At 40.9% G+C, this 23,942-nt stretch overlaps 1 protein-coding gene and 1 long non-coding RNA gene across 3 annotated transcripts; one reads left to right on the forward strand and one right to left on the reverse strand.

The window, feature by feature from the left end:
• Positions 1 to 4,370: 4,370 nt before the first annotated feature.
• LOC132885482 (uncharacterized) lies at positions 4,371 to 7,475 on the reverse strand. The gene is made up of 3 exons (XR_009654601.1): positions 7,396 to 7,475; positions 6,187 to 7,291; positions 4,371 to 4,799 (listed from the first exon to the last, which is right to left on the reverse strand). It is a non-coding gene; the product is annotated as an uncharacterized LOC132885482 (long non-coding RNA).
• trip6 (thyroid hormone receptor interactor 6) lies at positions 6,342 to 23,212 on the forward strand. 2 transcript variants are annotated; one of them, XM_060919995.1, is made up of 10 exons: positions 6,342 to 6,453; positions 10,913 to 11,129; positions 16,520 to 16,674; positions 17,081 to 17,185; positions 17,526 to 18,092; positions 19,075 to 19,165; positions 19,275 to 19,444; positions 19,795 to 19,973; positions 21,307 to 21,427; positions 21,538 to 23,212. In XM_060919995.1, exons 2-10 carry the CDS (start codon positions 10,925 to 10,927, stop codon positions 21,667 to 21,669), a joined length of 1,725 nt encoding a protein of 574 aa, XP_060775978.1. In that variant the 5' UTR covers positions 6,342 to 6,453; positions 10,913 to 10,924; the 3' UTR covers positions 21,670 to 23,212. The 2 variants fall into 2 exon arrangements, with proteins under 2 accessions (XP_060775978.1, XP_060775885.1); XM_060919902.1 differs by lacking the exon at positions 6,342 to 6,453 and adding an exon at positions 6,764 to 7,129.
• Positions 23,213 to 23,942: the final 730 nt, after the last annotated feature.

Here is a 23,942-nt window from a genome sequence, read left to right on the forward strand (position 1 = left end):
CTTTCCTATCTTTCTTTGAGGAACATTGCTTTCAAACATTTCAATAATTTTCTCATGCATTTGTTGACAAACTGGAGATCCTCGGTCCATCTTTGCTCCTCAAAGACTAGGTCTTTCCTGGATACTGATTTTGTACCAAATCATGATTATAATCATCTGTTAACATCACCTGTTTCAAATCACATCATTATTTAATTGTTTTACCTCATTACTGGCCATAAATTGCCCTATCCCAACTTTTTTTGGAATGTGTTGCAAGACTGAAGCACAAGAATGGATGTATATTAACAAATGAAATGAAGTTGACCAGATGTAACATGAAATGTTTTTGGTTTATACTGTCTGCAATGAAATACAAGTCAAAGTAAATTTAGAAATCCCTGCTTTCTTTTTTTATTTGCTTTTTCCATACTGTCTCAACCTTTTTCTGATTTGGGGTTGTAATATACATTATGACTGACTGACTGACTAAGCCGTCTACGCCATCGCTGAGATGTGTGATGGCTTCCACTTCATGATGGCGTTCCAGATCTTCTTATCTTGAGTTAGCCTTGCAGCTTGTGTAAGGGAGTCAAGGTTTCTGGTGGCACAGTCTGCCTTGACACAATCTTTGCTGGTCTTCCTCTAGGCCGGTTGCCATGTATACTGCCAAGCATAGCTATTTTGGGGTACCTAGTTGGTAGCATTCAGTTGACGTGGCCAAAATATTTCAGTCTTTTAATAGCCACTCTATCAATAACTGGCTCTTTTTCGTTCAGGGATTGTATTCTGTCAAGTTTGGTCACCCCCATGATTTTTCTGAGGCAGGTCATCTCAAAAGTATGTAGTCTGTTTTCATCTACAGTTTTTGTTTTTGTTGAGCAACATACATCGTTGGAGGACCAAATTTTATTGAGAGATTGGAAGGTTCCTAACACTTTTCCAATGTGGATCTGTATTTCATCAGTGCATGTTCCAGATTGAGTTATGGTTCCTTCTAGATAGGTGAACTTCTCAACTTGAGTACATTTTTCCCCACTAATACTGATGTTTAACTGCTGAGGTTCTTTACTGATGACTTGCACTTCAGTTTTTGTTTTACTGAAATGCAGGAATGGATATATAGGGGTTTTTTCAATAAAAGGAAAAAATTACATTATATTAATAATAATAATAATAATTAATAATAATTTATTTCTCATGCATTCCAAAAATTCTCAATGTCCTTACACACACACACACACACACACACACACACACACACACACACACACACACCCATCCATCCAGCCAGCCAGCCATTATCTGTAGCCACTTATCCTGTTCTACAGGGTCACAGGCAAGCTGGAGCCTATCCCAGCTGACTACGTGCAAGAGGCGGGGTACACCCTGGACAAGTCGCCAGGTCATCACAGATACACACACACACACATATATATCCAATATATATTTAACAATTCTCATCTCATCTCATCTCATCATCTCTAGCTGCTTTATCCTTCTACAGGGTCGCAGGCAAGCTGGAGCCTATCCCAGCTGACTACGGGCAAGAGGCGGGGTACACCCTGGACAAGTCGCCAGGTCATCACAGATACACACACACACACACATATATATATCCAATATATATTTAACAATTATTCCAGGAAATCGAGTCATACATGAGCTGATAGCCAACAAGGCGGACTTCTTAAAAACCTATCGATGGCTGCACAAATTGACTTTAGTGTTGAGTTTTTTTGTAGAAAGTGCTGTCTTGCTGTCATGCTGAGGTACAGAATAGCTTTAGATATTTATTTAATTCATCCTTGGACATTTCAGTTATGTAATTTTCAAACTTCTTTGAGCTTTTGAACCACTCTAAAAAAATCAACAAAATGTAATGCTTAAAGATGAAGAATGTAAACAAACCGGCAAAATGAGAGTAGCAATTTGTGAAAAATGTGATAATAATAATTCTTGAACAATTAAAGAAAGATACATTCCTCCCATCAAATACTTTCATTCCATATTTTGTGTTTTGGGGTTGTTTTCAAGTAGAGTTTTTATTTCGTCCTTGGTTGGTTCAGCAAAAGGCTCAGCCATTTTGTTTTTCTCTACTCACAGTATATGAGTTGATAGCCTAGTAGTAGAGTAGCCAATCAGAGTGTGTGAATGCTAATATCCAGTGAATGTGGATAGAATAAATTATATATATATATATATATATATATATATATATATATATATATATATATATATCCATCCATTATCTGTAGCTGCTTATCCTGTCCTACAGGGTCGCAGGCAAACTGGAGCGTATCCCAGGTAACTATGGGCGAGAGGTGGGGTACACCCTGGACAAGTCACAAGGTCTTCACAGGGCTGACACAGAGACAAACAGCCATTCACACTCACATTAACACCTACGGTCAATTTAGAGCCACCAAGTGTCCTAACCTGCATGTCTTTGGACTGTGAGGGAAACCGGAGCACCCGGAGGAAACCCACGCGGACACGGGGAGAACATGCAAACTCCACACAGAAAGGCCCTAGTCGGCTGCTGTTCTCGAACGCAGGACCTTCTTGCTGTGAGGTGACAGTGCTAACCACTACACCACCATGCCGCCATATATATATGGTCGTGCTTGAAAGTTTGTGAACCCTTTAGAATTTTCTATATTTCTGCATAAATATGACCTAAAACATCATCAGATTTTCACACAAGTCCTAAAAGTAGATAAAGAGAACCCAGTTAAACAAATGAGACAAAAATATTATACTTGGTCATTTATTTATTGAGAAAATGATCCAATATTACATATCTGTGAGTGGCAAAAGTATGTGAACCTTTGCTTTCAGTATCTGGTGTGACCCCCTTGTGCAGCAATAACTGCAATTAAACATTTCAGGTAACTGTTGATCAGTCCTGCACACTGGCTTGGAGGAATTTTAGCCCATTCCTCCGTACAGAACAGCTTCAACTCTGGGATGTTGGAGGGTTTCCTCACATGCACTGCTTGCTTCAGGTCCTTCCACAACATTCTGATTGGATTAAGGTCAGGACTTTGACTTGGCCATTCCAAAACATTAACTTTATTCTTCTTTAACCATTCTTTGGTAGAACAACTTGTGTGCTTAGGATCGTTGTCTTGCTGCATGACCCACCTTCTCTTGAGATTTGATTCATGGACAGATGTCCTGACATTTTCCTTTAGAATTCGCTGGTATAATTCAGAATTCATTGTTCCATCAATGATGGCAAGCTGTCCTGTCTCAGATGCAGCAAAACAGGCCCAAAACATGATACTACCACCACCATGTTTCACAGATGGGATAAGGTTCTTATGCTGGAATGCAGTGTTTTCCTTTCTCCAAACATAACGCTTCTCATTTAAACCAAAAAGTTATATTCCACAAAACATTTTTCCAATAGCCTTCTGGCTTATCCACATGATCTTTAGCAACCTGCAGACAAGCAGCAATGTTCTTTTTGGAGAGCAGTGGCTTTTTCCTTACAACCCTGCCATGCACACCATTGTTGTTCAGTGTTCTCCTGATGGTGGACTCATGAACATTAACATTAGCCAATGTGAGAGAGGCCTTCAGTTGCTTAGAAGTTACCCTGGGGTCCTTTGTGACCTCGCCGACTATTACACGCCTTGCTCTTGGAATGATCTTTGTTGGTCAACCACTCCTGGGGAGGGTAACAATGGTCTTGAATTTCCTCCATTTGTACACAATCTGTCTGACTGTGGATTGGTGGAGTCCAAACTCTTTAGAGATGGTTTTGTAACCTTTTCCAGCCTGATGAGCATCAACAACACTTTTTCTGAGATCTTCAGAAATCTCCTTTGTTCATGCCATGATACACTTCCACAAACATGTGTTGTGAAGATCAGACTTTGATAGATCCCTGTTCTTTAAATAAAACAGGGTGCCCACTCACACCTGATTGTCATCCCATTGATTGAAAACACCTGACTCTAATTTCACCTTCAAATTAACTGCTAATCCTAGAGGTTCACATACTTTTGCCACTCACAGATATGTAATATTGGATCATTTTCCTCAAAAAATAAATGACCAAGTATAATATTTTTGTCTCATTTGTTTAACTGGGTTCTCTTTATCTACTTTTAGGACTTGTGTGAAAATCTGATGATGTTTTAGGTCATATTTATGCAGAAATATAGAAAATTCTAAAGGGTTCACAAACTTTCAAGCACCACTATATATATATATATATATATATATATATATATATATATATATATATATATTAGTGCTGTCAAGCGATTAAAATATTTAATCGCAATTAATGTCGCGACTGTCATAGTTAACTCGTGATTAATCACAATTTAATCGCACATTTTTGTCACATGAAAAACCATTGTAATTCTCTTATCAGCATAAAAAAGTGAATGGGCTTGCTTTGTACCAATGTTGTTGTTTTTTTTATTGCAGAGCATAACACGTCTTGTCACAGCCACTGACATCCATAACTTCCATATTAGATGAGAAAACCAAGGGATGAAAAATAAAGTGCATATCACTGTGAAAATAAAAAAAATGTTTTATTTTACTCTTCATTAGTTTCTTTTGAAGAGAAGTATTTACCATAAAAGAAGAAAAAAAACATAAAAATAACATTCATCATACGTTCAAAAACGTTCATCATAGTGTGGCACTGTATTATCTAATTCTCACTGCTTATAACTCTATACCTACCCGGTGGAGATGAGCTGGGAAACTGAAGACTGAAGGAACAGTATTGAAAAGTATTTTTCCAGTCTCACCTGTGAAAGGTAATCCCATGTGATCTTGTTTGGACGGTAAACCTGTTGGTACAATTAAACGCAGCACATGAATGAGGCATCTTTATCATCGGCTACTGTCTAGACGCTATACCAGAGACGGTTGAAGAATCTCCACTTTGCCCCATCCAATATGGCGACGAGGATGTTTATATGTCTATGCCTTTCTCCATCACTCACACGTACTCTTATTGAAGCAGCGCGCAACAAGCCTCAACAGGAACTACGGGTGACTTGCAGGGCCAAATTAGAATTTGCGTTAACGGCACTATTTTTTTAATCGCGTTAAATTGAGATCGCGTTAACGCGTTATTATCGCGTTAACTTTGACAGCACTAATATATATATATATATATATATATATACTACCGTTCAAAAGTTTGGGGTCACTTTGAAATGTCCTTATTTTTGAAAGAAAAGCACTGTTCTTTTCAATGAAGATCACTTTAAACTAATCAGAAATCCACTCTATACATTGCTAATGTGGTAAATGACTATTCTAGCTGCAAATGTCTGGCTTTTGGTGCAATATCTCCATAGGTGTATAGAGGCCCATTTCCAGCAACTCTCACTCCAGTGTTCTAATGGTACAATGTGTTTGCTCATTGCCTCAGAAGGCTAATGGATGATTAGAAAACCCTTGTACAATCATGTTAGCACAGCTGAAAACAGTTGAGCTCTTTAGAGAAGCTATAAAACTGACCTTCCTTTGAGCAGATTGAGTTTCTGGAGCATCACATTTGTGGGGTCGATTAAATGCTCAAAATGGCCAGAAAAATGGCTTGACTATATTTTCTATTCATTTTACAACTCATCTCATCTCATCTCATCTCATTATCTCTAGCCGCTTTATCCTTCTACAGGGTCGCAGGCAAGCTGGAGCCTATCCCAGCTGACTACGGGCAAAAGGCGGGGTACACCCTGGACAAGTCGCCAGGTCATCACAGGGCTGACACACAGACAACCATTCACACCTACGGTCAATTTAGAGTCAGCAGTTAAGTTAACCTGCATGTCTTTGGGGGAAACTGGAGCACCCGGAGGAAACCCACGCGGACACGGGGAGAACATGCAAACTCCACACAGAAAGGCCCTCGCCGGCCCCGGGGCTCGAACCCAGGACCTTCTTGCTGTGAGGTGACAGCGCTAACCACTACACCACCGTGCCGCCATTTTACAACTTATGGTGGTAAATAAAAGTGTGGCTTTTCATGGAAAACACAAAATTGTCTGGGTGACCCCAAACTTTTGAACGGTAGTGTGTATATATATAAGTTCCCTCAATTGTGTGACTGGTAAAAAAGTCAAACATTTTAATTTAAAAGTTTTAAGTTGTCTTTTGAAGCTTTCTATATTATTATATATATATATATATATAGAGAGAGAGAGAGAGAGAGAGAGATCAAACCACCTCTGTGCCAAATAAGGATTTATTTCGCCTTTGGTGTCCGGTTGTTATTTCTGTGGATGAGGATGGGCGCCATCTGTCACTCCAATATGGGACACTGAGTGCACGGTGCAGCACGTGCGCCCCTCACCGAGCTGACGTCACAGGTTTAGAATGTCGCCACGGGCCCCGGATCCACGGGAAAGTGTCTCACTGGGATGAAATCGGTGTTGAAACAGAAAAACTCGTCAACTTTTCCTAGGCAACACGTCGAATGCATGGCGAAGTAACGTAGGCTATTTTCCTGTTGTTTCTGCCTCAGTGAGGGTGTTTGATGGAAGTGTTTGATGTTTATTATGGTGGGTTTAGGCTACTGTTAGCATGCTCATGCAAACAGCCTAGATGGTGTATCTTTTAACAGAGAATACCTGCTTCTAGCATTAGTGTTGTTGTTGTTGTTGTTGTTTTTTTTAAAGTAATGTACAGGATGTAAGACTGGGAAGTCTTGTATTTTGCCTTCCATGTTGTTGAGCAAAAAAAAAAAAAAAAAAGTGTGTCGCAACAGTGCAGAACTCCTCACCCTGCATGTCATGGGGAACAAGCTGAAACAAGCTTCATTTCCCAGATGGGACTCGAGCCATTCCGGCTGTAGACGTGGTGGAGAACAGCCAGCATTCTGAGGAGGAGGGACACTAATAATAATAATAATAATAATAATAATAATAATAATAATAATGCTGCATTGATTGTTCCGGTTTTCAACACAATAACCTCAGCACTGATAGAATCCGGGTTGCTTTGATCGCTCCATGGCGACAAGTTGATTTGATCGCTGGTCAGACAGAGTTGAAAGCGGTTCGAGTCCCTTCCTCCTCCTCCTCCTCCCACTCAGGGTTGGAGTGTTGCGGCGACTTGGATACATTCATTACCGGTGAATGCAACATGTTGTTTCGGCGCGTGTTTGCAGGTAATTGATCTTCTTCTCTCAGGAAAGCATTGTGCAGAAACCTCGGTGTTTGTGTGTGGATGATGGCCAGCAGTCCTCGGGATTGAGTTTGCACCTAACCGGCTTCAGATACTAACCGAGCCGGTGTGGTGTCTCTACACAGCTCGGTTACATCTCCTAGGCCTGTATAGTGAAAGCAAAGATTAATCGATTAGTTGTGGTGTTTAAATGATCTCAAACTAGTTTATAAACCTGCTAGGACCATACACACTGAATATAGATATCACCTGTTGCATGCAGTTCTATCAGAAGCTGAAATGTGATACAGATATGTTGCAAGTTTAGGCCATGTTTGCCCAATAACCCTCAGGGGCGTGGCTGGGGTGGAGGTGGGGGGAGTCTTGGGGTGCCTGTGACACCCCTCCCCTTGTCGAACCATACAGTTTTTTCAATAGCCGTATAACAGGGGTGTAGCTTGGATTTTTCAAAGGGGGGGTCATACTGACTGGCAGCCTGAGTACATTATGTAACAAAAAATAAATTACCATTGCTAGTTTTAGGTAGCTTAGAAACCGGCTCTTCCATTATTGCCGTTTCTTCCACGTTTTCTTGATGTTTGTGTTCTAGAAACGGCACACTAAGGTGGGTTTTACATTAGACCGTATCAGCGGATCATCAGATTAACGTTTTTAAAACAATTAACATGCACACAGCAACGCCAATACACGGATACGCTCGGCTCCGCAGGCATTCTGCGCTCCAAATCACTCTGCCCTGAACAGCGAGTGCCCTCTGGAGGGTGCGCACTCCGGCCCTGCGCAGCTCACAGAGCGCGTGAGTGAAGTGCACGAGCAGTAATTCGGGACTGAGCCGCTGTGTGTGTGCTCTCAGTGCATATCGGGTATGCGCGTCACTTACCACTTGCAAGTGGAAGGATGGCAAGCCTAAAGACAATCATAACTACACAATGGGCAGTATTTGCATCAGTATTTGCAGTATTTTCATACTTTTATACTCTTTTTAATGAAAGGTGATACAAGGCGGAAGTCCGCGCCGTTTTTCAGCAGTCGCGTCACATGACCAACGCCAGCGAATCAGGAAGGTGGATGTCACAGTGACGTTGTCCAATGACGATGCCAGCTAGAGCTCAGCACAGCGTATCCGCGTATTCTCAATGTTTACACAGCACCGGACCAGACACGATCTGGATTGAATACGTGGACGCTGGCGGATTCCCGTTTCCAGGCGTTTTAATGTAAATGGACAGTGCATCCGGGAAGAAAACGAGACAGATACGGTCTAATGTAAACTTGGCCTAAAACTTAGCTTCAAAGCCACAAAATGCAACTTTGATGGGAAAAAATATATATAATAAATTGCTTACCGGGGCGGCATGGTGGTGTAGTGGTTAGCACTGTCGCCTCACAGCAAGAAGGTCTGGGTTCGAGCCCCGTGGCCGGCGAGGGCCTTTCTGTGTGGAGTTTGCATGTTCTCCCCGTGTCCGCGTGGGTTTCCTCCGGGTGCTCCGGTTTCCCCCACAGTCCAAAGACATGCAGGTTAGGTTAACTGGTGACTCTAAATTGACCGTAGGTGTGAATGTGAGTGTGAATGGTTGTCTGTGTCTATGTGTCAGCCCTGTGATGACCTGGCGACTTGTCCAGGGTGTACCCCGCCTTTCGCCCGTAGTCAGCTGGGATAGGCTCCAGCTTGCCTGTGACCCTGTAGAAGGATAAAGCGGCTAGAGATAATGAGATGAGAAATTGCTTACCTCTCTTCACGTCGAAAGAAGGAGGAAAGTTTTGCTTGCTTTGACATGGAGAATTATTAACACAAGAGGAAATAGTCGCGAATTACGAGTAAAAAGACTGCAGCTACACTGGCAGCTTGACCATGCTTTCTAGTGCGATCATGTTGTGCTTGCGCAGAACTCGGTTTTCGCGGCCAAACCACAGGAAGTCCATACAAGGTTATAGAAACCCTAATGAGACTGCGGTGACAATCTAGTTTTTTTTTTTTTTTTTAAATGTTAGAAAAATTGCAGTGGGCACTTTTCTAATATTCTTATGCGGCTATTGAAAAAATGTATTGTCTGACAAGGGGGGGGGTCACGGGCACCCCAGGACCCCCCCAGCTACGCTCCTGAGGGTTATTGGGCGAACATGGCCTAAACTTGCAACATATCTGTATCACATTTCAGCTTCTGATAGAACTGCATGCAACAGGTGATATCTATATTCAGTGTGCAGGGGCATAGCTAGGATTTTTCAAGGGGGGGGGTCACACACTGACTGGCAGCCTGAGTACATTATGTAACAAAAAATAAATTACCATTGCTAGTTTTAGGTAGCTTAGAAACCGGCTCTTCCATTATTGCTGTTTCTTCCACGTTTTCTTGATGTGTTCTAGAAACGGCACACTAATATTCTTATGCGGCTATTGAAAAAATGTATGATCTGACAAAGGGGGGGGGGAGGGGTCACGGGCACCCAGGACACCCCCCCCCCCCCCCCCCCCCCCCCAGCTATGCCCCTGCATAAGAATATTAGAAAAGTGCCCAGTGTAATTTTTCAAAAAAAAAATTTTTTTTAAACTAGATTGCCACCTCAGCCTCATTAGGGTTTCTATAACCTTGTACAGACTTCCTGTGGTTTGGCCGCGAAAACCCAGTTCTGCACAAGTGAAACACGATCGCACTGGAAAGCATGGTCAAGCTGCCAGTGTAGCTGCAGTCTTTTTAGTTGCGAATTACAAATATTTCCTTGTGTTAATAATTCGCCATGTCAAAACAAGCAAAACTTTCCTCCTTCTTTCGATGTGAAGAGAGGTAAACAATTATTTTTTCTATCAAAGTTGCATTTTGTGGCTTCGAAGCTAAGTTTTAGCGCCGTTTCTAGAACACAACAAGAAAACGTGGAAGAAACGGCAATAATGGAAGAGCAGGTTTCTAAGCTACCTATAACTAGCAATGGTGGTTATTTTTTTTTGTTACATAATGTACTCAGGCTGCCAGGCAGTGTGTGACCCCCCCGAAAAATCCTAGCTACACCCCTGACCCTCACCATCACCACTGCAGGCAGCTTTGTACCTAGCCTCCAGTATTTCCAAGTTTTGCTCACCATTGTGAAGTGGATATTATTGTACTAGTCCAGATGGATCGACAAAAACATAATTGCACAAGGTTTCCGATCTTATTTTGATGAAGAGGTTTGTACACAAAGGGTCACATCTAAAATTCAGGACAATGGCTATTGTGCCATTGGGGGATCAAGAGGAACTTTGCACCTGTGGGAGTTGTGTGTAGTCGGCTGTTTGCTGGAGCACCCCTGGAATTCCCCTCTTGTTTGAGAATAGTTCCCTTTTCCTGCTTTTTAACCAGAGGTTGGTTGTAGCAACGATGGTTTGCCAAGGAGAAACTGGAAGCTGTTTATGTACATAGGCTGTGCAAACCTCACCAGGCTTCCGTTTGTGGTGTACAATTGCATAATTACTAATTGGTTGATGTTTGATTACAGTTAAAATCTAAACAATGACTGAGTGAATGAGACACTGATGGTGTCATTATTTACTCTATATTCCAGCTATCAATCTATTTATGGCTGAGCAAGCTTCTTAAACAACTCTCACTCTCTATGCATTGTACCATTTACCCAAATCTTTAACACACTTGCATAAACCAGATATGGATTTTTTTAAATTATTTTTTTTAATGTTGAGTTAGTTTATCTTAAACTTTAACAAACATATTCACACGGTTATTTTCGTCCTTCTTAACAACAGCAACAAATTTTTTTTTTTCTGTGCCAGTGGAAGCCCGTTATGTCTGGTCCTACGTGGCTGCCTCCGAGAACTCTGAGTAGCCCTGAGAGACCTGCAGCACAGATGTCACACTCTGGACCTGCTTTCTACAGACCACCCAAAAAAGGTCCACCTGACCAGAGAGCCAAATATGGTGTGTATGACCAAAATGGAGCAGCAGGTGGAAATGGTGTACCGTCAAGATACATAGCCACTGGACCCTCAGGTGAGAAAGGAAAGTCTCGTACTTTTTAAAAAGTGCTTGCTGTATGTACACATTAAGTCGTGCATGTGGTTTAGATCTACAAGATGGACTGAAATTAAAATATCTGGTGATAAATGGAATAGATCTTTGTATGGACATCATACATTACAAGGCTTTAACCTTTAAAATAATAATAAGAGAATTTATTTTTTTCGCGGTCCGGTTTCCATCAAATCATGCACTCTGATTGGCTCACGAGTGGTCTGGAATCCTACAATACGGACCTTTGGCAACTTGCTCGTTCACAACAACAGCAAACATGGTAGCAATTTTTGTTAACATTTTCGCATTTCTCAGTAGAATAGCATTAATTTTACAGCATGGATTGTGATAACGACAGTGTTCACAGCGAAAGCAAGTTTTACTACCCTGAGGAAGACAAAATAAAAGAAAACATTTCAGGAGAAAGCCGAAAACCTGTAACTGCTGCTAATGGCGAGCAAATCCAGCAGTTTATTGAGGAGCAAAGGGCAGAAAATACAACAAAAAAGACGACCTCATTGTCTTTAGGAAGTTCTGTCGAAACCTAAATGAAGGTCAAAAGGTGGAAGACATACCTGGCGAAGAACTAAATATGTTGCTCTGCAACTTTTTCACGTCCACAACAAAGAAAAACGGCGAGGTGTACGAGCCGTCCTCGCTCACGTCTTTTCAGAGAAGTATCCAGCGCTATCTGAATCAGGTTTGTTCTAAATATGGTTTCCTTTTCGGGCGCTCTCATTTTCTGTTAGAATTTGGTAAAGAAAAAAATAAATATATTATTTACCAGCTTAAAGGAACAGTCCACCGTATTTCCATAATGAAATATGCTCTTATCTGAATTGAGACGAGCTGCTCCGTACCTATCCGAGCTTTGCGCGACCTCCCAGTCAGTCAGACGCGCTGTCACTCCTGTTAGCAATGTAGCTAGGCTCAGCATGGCCAATGGTATTTTTTGGGGCTGTAGTTAGATGAGACCAAACTCTTCCGCGTTTTTCCTGTTTACATAGGTTTATATGACCAGTGATATGAAACAAGTTCAGTTACACAAATTGAAACGTAGCGATTTTCTATGCTATGGAAAGTCCGCACTATAATGACAGGCGTACTAACACCTTCTGCGCGCTTCGACAGCGCATTGATATCTGAGCTCCGTATCAATGCGCTGCCGAAGCGCGCAGAAGGTGTTAGTACGCCTGTCATTATAGTGCGGACTTTCCATAGCATAGAAAATCGCTACGTTTCAATTTGTGTAACTGAACTTGTTTCATATCACTGGTCATATAAACCTATGTAAACAGGAAAAACGCAGAAGAGTTTGGTCTCATCTAACTACAGCCCCAAAAAATACTGTTGGCCATGCTGAGCCTAGCTACATTGCTAACAGGAGTGACAGCGCGTCTGACTGCGTCTGACTGACTGGGAGGTCGCGCAAAGCTCGGATAGGTACGGAGCAGCTCGTCTCAATTCAGATAAGAGCATATTTCATTATGGAAGTACGGTGGACTGTTCCTTTAAGGTCGGTCCATATCATGACCTCGGCCATGAAAATACTGACCTCGGCCCAAAGGCCTCGGTCAGTATTTTCAAGACCTCGGTCACGGTATTTCACAATACGGACTTCCCAGCTGGTAAATATATTACACTATACCTCCTAACCTGAAAGTGCCTTGTTGGGTCAGTGATAATTGGTCAGTCCTTCTCTCTCTCTCTCTCTCTCTCTCTCTCTCCCTCCCCCTCCCTTCCTCCATGACTTGGAATAGACCAGGAAATCTGTAACCAAATCCAACTCTCATACCTCTCTGCCTGTACAACACTTGAATTTAATTAATTTCTGTTTTACTTGACTTGCATTAAAGTGGCTATGTAAAGTTTGTTCAGCTACAAATTTGTGACTCTTAATCTCTGTTCTCTTAACGTGGACATGTTGACTAGCTGTACATAAAATGTGTGACTGTGTAGCTCGAAGCTAAAAGGTCTTTAGTAGTGATGCAAATAAACAATCTGACTGGCTGGTGAGGATGTCCATAGTGAAATATCTTCCCATTTGTTTAGAGAACAAACATGTTCTCTGGAAATTCTAAAGAACTGACAGGCAAGTTCAAACTGATGCTAATCTTGGAAATGGTGACGAATAAAACCTGTTTGGCTTAAAGGCTCTGCCAGTAACACAAGGTGAAGTGGAAAACAATCCAGTACATGGACAAGCCCAGTTTTGACACACAAATATATGGAGCGTGTCACCCCAAAGTGAAAGTTTGTTCTGAGGTATAGCAATTTGAAACAAGCGTGTGTCCAAAAATGACCCACGTATCGTTTTTCTAATTTTGCCATAAATACTTTCCTTAATCTATAGCGTATGCATCACTATTTTACTGTAAAACAACCTATAAATATGACTTTGTAGGTCACTTAAATGTGTGCTCTGTATTAATATCTATTTAAACATCACAAAGTTTACAGCTGAATTTCTCCAATCTTAGTTTTCTGTTAAGAGGACGATACCTTACACATTTTCACTAATTTCTCTAGATTGGCTGCACCAAATTTCACAAGTGACCCATTATTTTAAGGATAATTAGGGCCCGAGCACCGTTCGGTGCAAAGACCCTATTGTTTTTTGAAGGATTATTCTTATTTTTCTGTCGCGCTTGACTTTTTTTGAGGCATTTCCCATGCACGAAAACTCATGAAATTTGATACACACATCAGTCATTGTAACCGCTTCTCAGCCACAGACGTGTGGCCCAGGGACTTCATAGCGCCCCCTAATGCCATGGAGTCCTTGGATTGTCATATAGTTTCAGCTACGCATACCAAATTCGGTACGTGTGTAGTTCGTCCCAAGACGAACAACTTTCGTATATACATTGCATTAGCCATGCCCAACAGGAAGTGAGGTAATTGGGCTTATATGCGTTTGGACACATGGTCATTTTTAACGTACTACTCCTAGACGGTTCATCAGATTCATGCCAAACTTGGCAAACATGATGCCAAGATATTGCTGATGTTGAACTGGGAAGGGATTTTTGATATGTTGTAATGGCAATATTCTGAATTTTAATACTCGCCACATGAACAGCATATGTGTCATGAAGTCATAATACATTTAATGATTTGGCTGAAACCTTTCAGGTTATTAGAGAATGGGATTATTATGACATCTAGATGCCCAATATGCCTGTCTGGTATAGCGCCACCAACTGGCCAAGGAAAGAATAGGGTTTTGAATATGTGTGTTTTGACACATGATGAATTTTAACGTGCTCCTCCTAGACGGTTCATGAGATTCATGTGAAATTTGTTATACGTGATGCCAAAATGTTGCTGATATCAAAAATCCCTTCGCAATTTAATATCTTGTAATATGTTGAAATGGCCTTATGATTTTAATATCTTGCCACATAAACAGGAAATGTGTCAGAAAGCCACAGTGCATTGACTATGGTCGGACACTTCTTACTTCAATAGGTATTATGATAACCTGACGCCCAATGGGCCTGCCTGTTATAGCGCCACCACCTGGCCAAGCAGGAAATGTGCCAGAAATTGGCAATGCCTTAACTGATTAATCTGACACTTTACAAAATATTGTGTATTATGATTGTGATATTCACATGTGTAATTCAGATGCCTAGCACAGCGCCACCATCTGGTCAAGCAGGAAATGGGGAAAAATGTTCAATTCATTGATGGATTGATCTGAAACTTTACAAAATATTGGATATCATGATTCTGATTATATTGACACGTCTAAATCACATGCTTGGCACAGTATCACCATCTGGCCAAGCAGGAAATATGCCAAAAATTTTCAATGCTTTGATGGATTGATCCATGACATGCCTGACATAGCGCCACCAACACACTCACACTCATATACATGTAGCGCGCGCACACACACACACACAATTGCAATCATATACACACACATGAATACTCACGAGAATGGGTGACATATACAATTCTGTGCGCACACACACTCAGTCATATGCATATTTATGCATACACACAAACTCTCAAGTATGCACTCACATGCACACGCAACATCTATGAGCACACTCTAACACACACTTTCTGTCTCTCCCTCTGACAGACACACACACAATAATAGTGAACTGCCATCATTGTGCATTTTGTTGCAGACATATGAAAACTATGCATGTATATACACACACACACTGCAGACACAGGAAAGCTAAGATGACTTAAAATTACAGCGTGAGATAGAGATGAAGAGGAAACACGTATAGTTTTGTACATATATAAATGTACATTTTCACACCACGGAAACGAGCACACACACACTTAGTCTTTGTCTGTATATCTCTCATCTGTCAAGCAGTCATGACATTTGCAACATGCACATCACCTTTGAACATTTGATGAATATATGACATGTGACACTTTTGTTGGGTGGCGGAATGTCCTGGGTTGCAGAACAACGCGTGCGAGGGCCCGTCAAGGTCGCTAGCGGCTTTAATTAACGGTAGATTTACAATATGCAATAAAACGAGTTTTACTTTTTTGATCAACTGGACTCATTTTGTGTTGACAATCCCATATAGTGTCTCTTTTATCCTTGTTTTGTTTACAGGCCAGCAGAAGCTCAAGAAGTCTTTGGCTTTTATTTTCTATTTCTTGACCTATTTGGTGGCTATGTATCATTTGTCTGTTGTTTTTTTGAATAACATACATTTTTGTGCATCTCTAAGGGGGGGCAGGATTGTTTAACTTGACTCTAATGTACTGATAATAGATATTATGGATGTTACTGGTTTCTATTTTTCTATCTGTAAAAAAAACAATTAATTTGTTGAGAGTTTAAATGAAGAATCAAATAGGACATTTTTAATATGTGGTTGGAAGACATTGCCTTGTCTGAAAGGACTGTTTGTGGGGGGGAAAAAAAAAAAATATATATATATATATATATATATATATATATATATATATATATATATATATAGGCGACACGGTGGTGTAGTGGTTAGCGCTGTCGCCTCACAGCAAGAAGGTCCTGGGTTCGAGCCCCGGGGCCGGCGAGGGCCTTTCTGTGTGGAGTTTGCATGTTCTCCCCGTGTTCGCGTGGGTTTCCTCCGGGTGCTCCGGTTTCCCCCACAGTCCAAAGGCATGCAGGTTAGGTTAACTGGTGACTCTAAATTGACCGTAGGTGTGAGTGTGAATGGTTGTCTGTGTCAGCCCTGTGATGACCTGGTGACTTGTCCAGGGTGTACCCCGCCTTTCGCCCGTAGTCAGCTGGGATAGGCTCCAGCTTGCCTGCGACCCTGTAGAAGGATAAAGCGGCTAGAGATGATATATAATTTTTTTTTTTTTTTAAATATTGCTGTGTATATGTGGTTATTTAGGTGGAAGCATGCATCACCAGCACCAAGATGGCTATTCAGGGCCATCATCCTATCACCCACTTTCTCCAAAAGGAGAGCATTATTATCCCCCAGGGCATGGACCCAAAGATGACCACCTCTTCTGGAGCACACACATGACCAGCTATGATCATCATGTGAGTCCAAACCAGTCACAAATTACGATTTTCTGTATGCGTGTCTGTTTCTGAAGAAAGACACCATTGTCATTATTTTTGTAATGGCAGCGTATCACTGTTGCTGATAGCATAGTGGAATGTGTGCATTATGAGTCTTCTACACATTTTCCAAGCTTTAGAAATCACTGTCATCTCAAGTGATTTATAAATGTAATGGACTTTTTTTTGTCCAATTTATTTCTAAAGATATAAAACAAAATTAATAGCTATGTGTTACACATTACAGAGAGATCTCTTTATTTTCTGTGTTGCTGAAGTCAGGGTCTGGAAACACATTTGAAAATATACTTTGCGTAGCACATGAACTGTAGGTAAATCAGGGCATTATGAATAAATATGTTTTGTCACTTCATATTATTTTCAGACACGTGGGCCTGATAAACACCTCTCTAATATCGATGCAGAGATAGATTCTCTCACATGCATGCTGGCTGACATGGACAGCCATCCCCAGAACACAAGCACACAGGTATGCTCGTTCCTCTGCCTTATCTTATCTTTGTTTTAGAAATTAACACTTTGCAATAGACTTTTTTTAAAAAGCAGATTAAAAAAAAAAAAAAAACAAGGGTGTCCAGACCGTGCTGACTTTGATTATAACAGTATAGATAACGAAATAATTTTTTTAGGATGTAGATAGATGCAACTGTGCTGTAAATCATATTTTGTAATGCGTGCATTGTAATGAATTATTTGCCATGTTGTGGTTGCATTTTATTTGTGTGTTTGTGAATGCAAATAAATGAAATGTATGAAAGGCAGTCTATTTCAGAGTGAATGTAAAATGTATTCACTTTCAATTCACACAGCTATACGACAATGTGCCTTATAACAAGCATCTCCACAGCGAGCGCTACAAACCGTCCAACCAGACCGGTGCTCCTTCTCAGACAAGACCCTCCATGGGTTACCCTCCTCATCCTCAAAGCCAGTACCATCCTTCTCCACCTTATGCGTCCACCCCAAAGCCTGAATACGCCTATCCATCCCCATCATCGTCCGCCCACAAACCTTATCCCCAACCAGTGCCAGCCTCCTACACCACTGCCTCCACCCCGAGCGGGCCACGCTTCACCGTGCAGGTCAAAACCGCCCAGCCGGTCACTTATTCCCAGAGCGGGAGACAGGCAGAACAGGCCTACACCCCGCCCCCTCCTCGCCAGCATGCTACTTGCCCTGCCCCACAGGACCGCCCACATTACTCCGAAGTCCCAGGGCAGGGACAGGGTTGGTATCCACCACCCCCACCTCCAGCCCAGCAGGCCCATGGTGATCCAGCAGTGTATAAGGCAGGCTCCGGTGGTGTTCAGGTGCCAAGCAGGGTACAGGGACCACCAGGAAAGAAAGGGCAAGAGCACAGCTATCAGGCTAGTAAGGTAAGAATTTTGTAGTGAAGATGAAAGACTTCACAAGACTTCTTAGCTCTAATCTTTGTGGACACCTGAACGTCACATTAATATGTGCTTTTTGAAAATCCCATTCTAGATTTAGTCCCGCTTTGCTGTTCTTTTACCTCCACTCTTATGGGAAGGCTTTCCACTAGATTTTGGAGCATGGCTGTGGGGATTTTCCCTATTAAGCTACAAGAGCATTAGCGAGGTCAGGCAGTGATGTTGCGTGAGGAGACCTGGGGTGCAGTCGGCATTCCAGTTCATCCCAAAAGTTTTCAGTGGAGTTGAAGTCAGGGCTCTGTGCAGGACACTAACTTTCTTTCACGCCACACTTAGCAAACCATGTGTTCATAGAGTTCGCTTTATGCACAGGGGCATTGTCATGCTGGAACAGGTTTGGCCCCCTTCGGTCCAGTGAGGGGAAATTGTAATGCTATAGCATACAAAGACATACAATTGTGGTGTTCTACACAATTTACGGTAACAGTTTGGGGAAGAACAACAGATAGGTGTGATGGTCAGGCGTCCACAAACTTTTGGCCATACAGTGTGTGTACTGATATTTAGCCTTATAAAGCTGTGTAAAAGATTCAGGTTTTTTTTCCCTATAGCTGTATGCTTTACAAATGGTAAGCGTTTTGGTTTTGACGTGATGACCGAATGCGCTATATGAAATATTTTCACTTTTTTATATGAAAATATAAAATGTGGTGACATATTGGAGTCCACCATGCAGACTTCTGCCACATAAGCTAGTCACTTATTTGCTTTTAATAAGGAATTAGATGAATTATTTGGCAAAAGTTCCTGTTGGCAGTTCCATAAACAGGTTTTAAAGGATATATTTATCAAGGAGATATTTAGTGGCACTTAAGCTAACTCTTAGTGATATTTTGGTTTTGTGAATAGGAACCCAGTTTAATATTTCTTATATATGAAAACGCACTTGTCGTTGTTGTAACACCAGGGAACAGTGCCAAGACCAGAGGAAGAGTTGGATCGTCTCACTAAGAAGTTGGTGTATGACATGAATCATCCCCCCACGGAGGAATACTTTGGTATGGCGGCTTATTCATGCCCTTAAAAACAATGAGTCTATTGTTAATTTTATAAACTTGACAGGATCATACTGATACCTTTTTGTACCATTTATTCTGCCTGTCTCAGGGCGGTGTGCTAGGTGTGGAGACAACGTGCTTGGTGATGGGAGTGGCTGTATTGCTATGGAGCAGGTGTTCCATGTGGAGTGTTTCACATGTATAACCTGCCATGCCCAACTCCGAGGCAAGCCTTTCTATGCACTGGACAAAAAGAGTTACTGTGAGAGCTGTTACATTGTGAGTCTTAGCTTTTTTTGGGTGTTATTTAAAAAAAAATAACTTCAGATTTCTTTCTTCTTTTGTCTTTGCATTTTATTTCCTCTCTCGTTTGTGCTTTTATGCACAGACCCTCTGCCCCTACTCCCCTCCATCATTCTCCTAGACATCTTAATGCCTTGTTTGTGATGGAAATGGTATTACACCGACACCCCTCTGTCATAGTGTTTCACCAACATCACTGTCTCATTTTCTCTTCTCAAGATTTTACTCCGTCTTGTGATTCCTTATCTGAAATTGAGTTTCTCCATTGCCCATCTTCTTACTGGTAACTGTCTCGATTTGGCTTTTGTTTCTCCAATTTCTCTCAGAGCACATTGGAGCGCTGCTCAAAGTGTTCGAAACCAATCCTGGATCGGATCTTGCGGGCAATGGGGAAAGCGTATCACCCACGCTGCTTCACCTGCGTAGTCTGTGGCTGCTGCCTCGACGGTGTTCCCTTCACCGTGGATGCCACTTCACAGATTCACTGCATCGAAGACTTCCACAGGTGTTGATGTCGTCTTACATTTTAGGAGCATTCTAGATATACTTGATTTAATTTTCAAAATGTGTTAGCCTTTCTGTCAAACCAAGTATATTCGCATACGTTTTGCATGTTGGGGAAGTTGTGCTTCTGTGGGACCATCTGTGTATCTTTTTAACTTGTAATCAAAAACATCTTGTGTAAGACATAAAAAAAATCCACCATAACCTAGATGTGATGGAAAAGCATGCTATGGACCCTTTTCACTCACGTGACCTTCGTAAACGCGACCGCCATTTTGGACATGAAGAAATAACGGTTTATGGCACAGACCCTTTCGGATACAGTTCTATGGTTTGTGCACTCACTATTTGCCATTACTTTCTCCAACCCAGTGTTTGAACTATGCCGATATTTTCGGGGGGTCCCTTTTTTTCCCTTGGGGTGGGTGGGTGCTTGCGCTTGTCTCAGAGCACGGATCTCCAAACATATGAGAAGCCTATCTTACGCACATATCACACGGACTCCACACATGCATCGCGTCTGAAGTCATAACTCATCAGGGGAAATCGTGTCCGCATTGGCATGTTCAAAGAACAACCTCGCGTCAACAATGATACCACACGCAAGAAAAAAAACAGTCAGGCTACTCAACACATCTGATCCACAGCAGCACCAAAGCATCACTGGAAATCATGTCAACAACCAATCTTCCATTTCAACACGCGCCAACAAACAAATGGCACCACAAACATGAACGAATCGGTCAGGCTACCGATTCCAAACCCACAGCAGACGAATAATTAAATGCATCTTACCTTAAAGCAGAATCGACCACAAAGGAAGTGTGTTGGCACTGTTGGCACACTTCCTTTCTACTAGTTTGTGTCCCCAACCTGGCAGCAGCAGTCGTTGTCATATCGGTTTATTTTATCTTTGACGTAAACACAACACTTCGGATATGCAAATGCTTCCCGTTACACACGATTGCTATGTCAATAAACATCATTTTGCCAATATTTTAGAGACCATCCATCTTCTCTGTCGGTCAGCACCTGTCAGGATCCGATAAAATGATAAATCTTGCCTTGTGTGTTGATGGTTACTACATCCAGGTGCACAACAATATAATGGCATGATGGAAGTCTTGCTGAAAGTAAAAACTTTCTTTGATGGCTATATTCCTTTCGATGCTTCGCCGTCGTTCCTCATTGTTGGCTGTGGTAGACTACTGGTAGTACATGTCCAAAATGGCGGCCACGTTTGTCGTGACGTCACGTGAAAAGGGTCCATATCTAGTTCAGTCTAAATTATAGCAAACACAATTTTAAACAGTGTGTGTTTTCTGTGTGAACAGGAAGTTTGCCCCCAGATGCTCTGTATGTGGAGACCCCATAATGCCTGAGCCAGGTCAAGAGGAGACGGTGAGAATTGTGGCTCTGGATCGCAGCTTCCATGTCAACTGCTACGTTTGTGAGGTAAACGCACTCTGTTGAAGTTAATATGTTCAGTTGCTTTCTAAATTGGGCAAATCAAGCTATTAAGGAATTATATCAGTAAGTCATCAGAGGGTTTGATTGTGTTTCAGGAGTGTGGTTTGCTCCTCTCGTCTGAAGGAGAGGGTCGAGGCTGCTACCCTCTGGACGGTCACATTTTCTGCAAGAGTTGCAGTGCCCGACGAATCCAGGATCTCTCTGCCAAAATCTCCACTGATTGCTAACAACAACTTTCTGTTCTCTTTCACTGCTTCGGGTTTTTTTTTCTTTTTCCTTTTTATTTTGTACCTTTTGAGGGATATTCAAAGAAGTGTTCACAGTAGGTTTAAACTATCCTTTTAACCCCCCCCCCCCTTTATATTAGCAGGCAACTAGGCAATTAATTAAATTTACATACATTATAGCTGAATTATACTCAGGGTTTATATTTGACAGGAGCCACAAAATAAGAATGAAGTCTTTTGCATAGGCCACTTTAAGAGGGCAAGTAATATTCTTAACTTTAATGAGCAAGATGATTAGTTTATAGGGGTAATAAGTATTCATTGTGAATAGCCTGTGTGTGCATGCATACATGTGTGGTTATTCATACAAGATGCTGATTTCTCGGTGAAAGGGCATGATCAGTTTTTTTTTTTTTTTCCTTCTTCTACTTTATAGCTATAACTTACTGTCACTGAGAATCTGTAATGTAGCCATCGGAATTATTTGATTTACATTAAACAATCAAAATTAAAATAACCCAACAAATCATGACAGTAATAAATTGAATTTCACTAAAAATGTCTATTGTTCACATCCTCTAGTTAAGATCTATATTTATTGGTCCCGTATTCCACAAACAGCAGGGTCACGTGACACTAATTTAATTTCGCCTCTGTGCATAACACTCTTAAGACTAATTTCATATATTCTCTACAGGAAATGTTAGACACATCAGTGAATTAGAACTAGATTAATACTAGAACTGATCAGTTGTTGAAGGCTCTCACTATTCTGTTTAATACCTAAGACTAAATGCTATCTTTTTGTGTTTATGCCACAATTAGCTCCATGGCAGGATACATTTTGCTGATCTGTGATCAGGTTTTTTATTTTTTAAATACCAGAACCTTACCTTAACCACCTTAGATTAACATAATGCCGCAGTGTTAAAACACAATTAAATGAAGGAACGGTATTTTTTTTTTTTTGTAAGATTCAGAATGTTGAGCTTTGTGAAAGGACAGCCCTACTGTATTGTGCAGATTGATGTGTATATGAAATAGTACCTTAGTAGTAAAGTTGCCTATAAAGGGATTTAGAGATGTAGTGAAAATGATTTGCAGGTGAAGTGTGTAGTCAGCTAAATGCTATGATATAAAAAGAAACAAAAATGAGACTGGTGGTCTGCAGTTCAGTGCCTCCTTAAAATAAAGTCCTTAAAATAAAGTTGTTGCTTGCAGCCCTCATGGCAGACATGGTTTCAAATTGCATTCTGAAGAAAACGTATTCCTAATGGGTGTAGTTGTGTTTTTAAAAGCAACTAAAACAAAGAGCACCTTGCTCGCTGAATAACCAATGTAGGAACTGCAACCAGGTAAATAAATTTTTTTTTTTTGTTCCATCTCAGTTGCTGGGGATATTTTATTCAAAACACATATTGCAGGTTGTTGCCATCTGTGGGTGGTCTTTTTTTTATTTTTTATGAAAATGCCCTCATTATTAGTTGAGCCTTTCATTTGTCCTTTCTGCTGGTTAAAATAAATAAATTGATTTTTGATTCAATTGACTTGCAAGTTTCACCATCAGAAACTGTAATGATTTGAATATCTGACTTGGATACCTACTGATTGTGTTCATGAACTTTAGTCTTCACGTTAATTATTCTTAGTGTCATTATTCACCCCAACAAGTAAGAGCACAAAACGTCAGTTGATCTTTTCTTTATTTATTGAATTTCAAATTGAAAAAGTGTTTGAGTTTGGCATCATTTACTGAACTAAATTTTATTTAAAAATCTTAAATCTGTTTTTAAACAATCCAAAATATGTTGTTTGTAATGTACCTTTTAATTTCTATTTTTACTTATTCCTCGGTTGTACTTTTAATTTTGGGGTTCTGACTGATCCAGTAACTTGCCTGTGTGATGTGAATATTCTCATCCCTCTGCATGTTTTTTTCCTGTTCCTGCCACGCAGCAGTGCCAGCTAAATGTTTAATCTTAAATGTTTTATCACTGCTACCACTGAGCAAGTGCTCTTCATGCAACAGAATTTCACCACCTTTTTATGACTCATTAATTATGAAACCAACATTCATTAATGCATAATTAAGAAACTTCATTTCATAAACCCATCCATCAGCACAGCAAGTGATTTTTGTTTATCAACCATGTGTGTAACCTATCACTTAGTAGTATTTAGTTATGACTATTGCAGATATATAAAACTATTTCATTCACATGTGTCTGAAAAGAACCAGCGTTTATTTTTTCAGTTATGTGGACTCCATATTT

This window comes from Neoarius graeffei, chromosome 1 (assembly GCF_027579695.1).
Source record: "Neoarius graeffei isolate fNeoGra1 chromosome 1, fNeoGra1.pri, whole genome shotgun sequence".
NCBI classification, from domain to species: domain Eukaryota; kingdom Metazoa; phylum Chordata; class Actinopteri; order Siluriformes; family Ariidae; genus Neoarius; species Neoarius graeffei.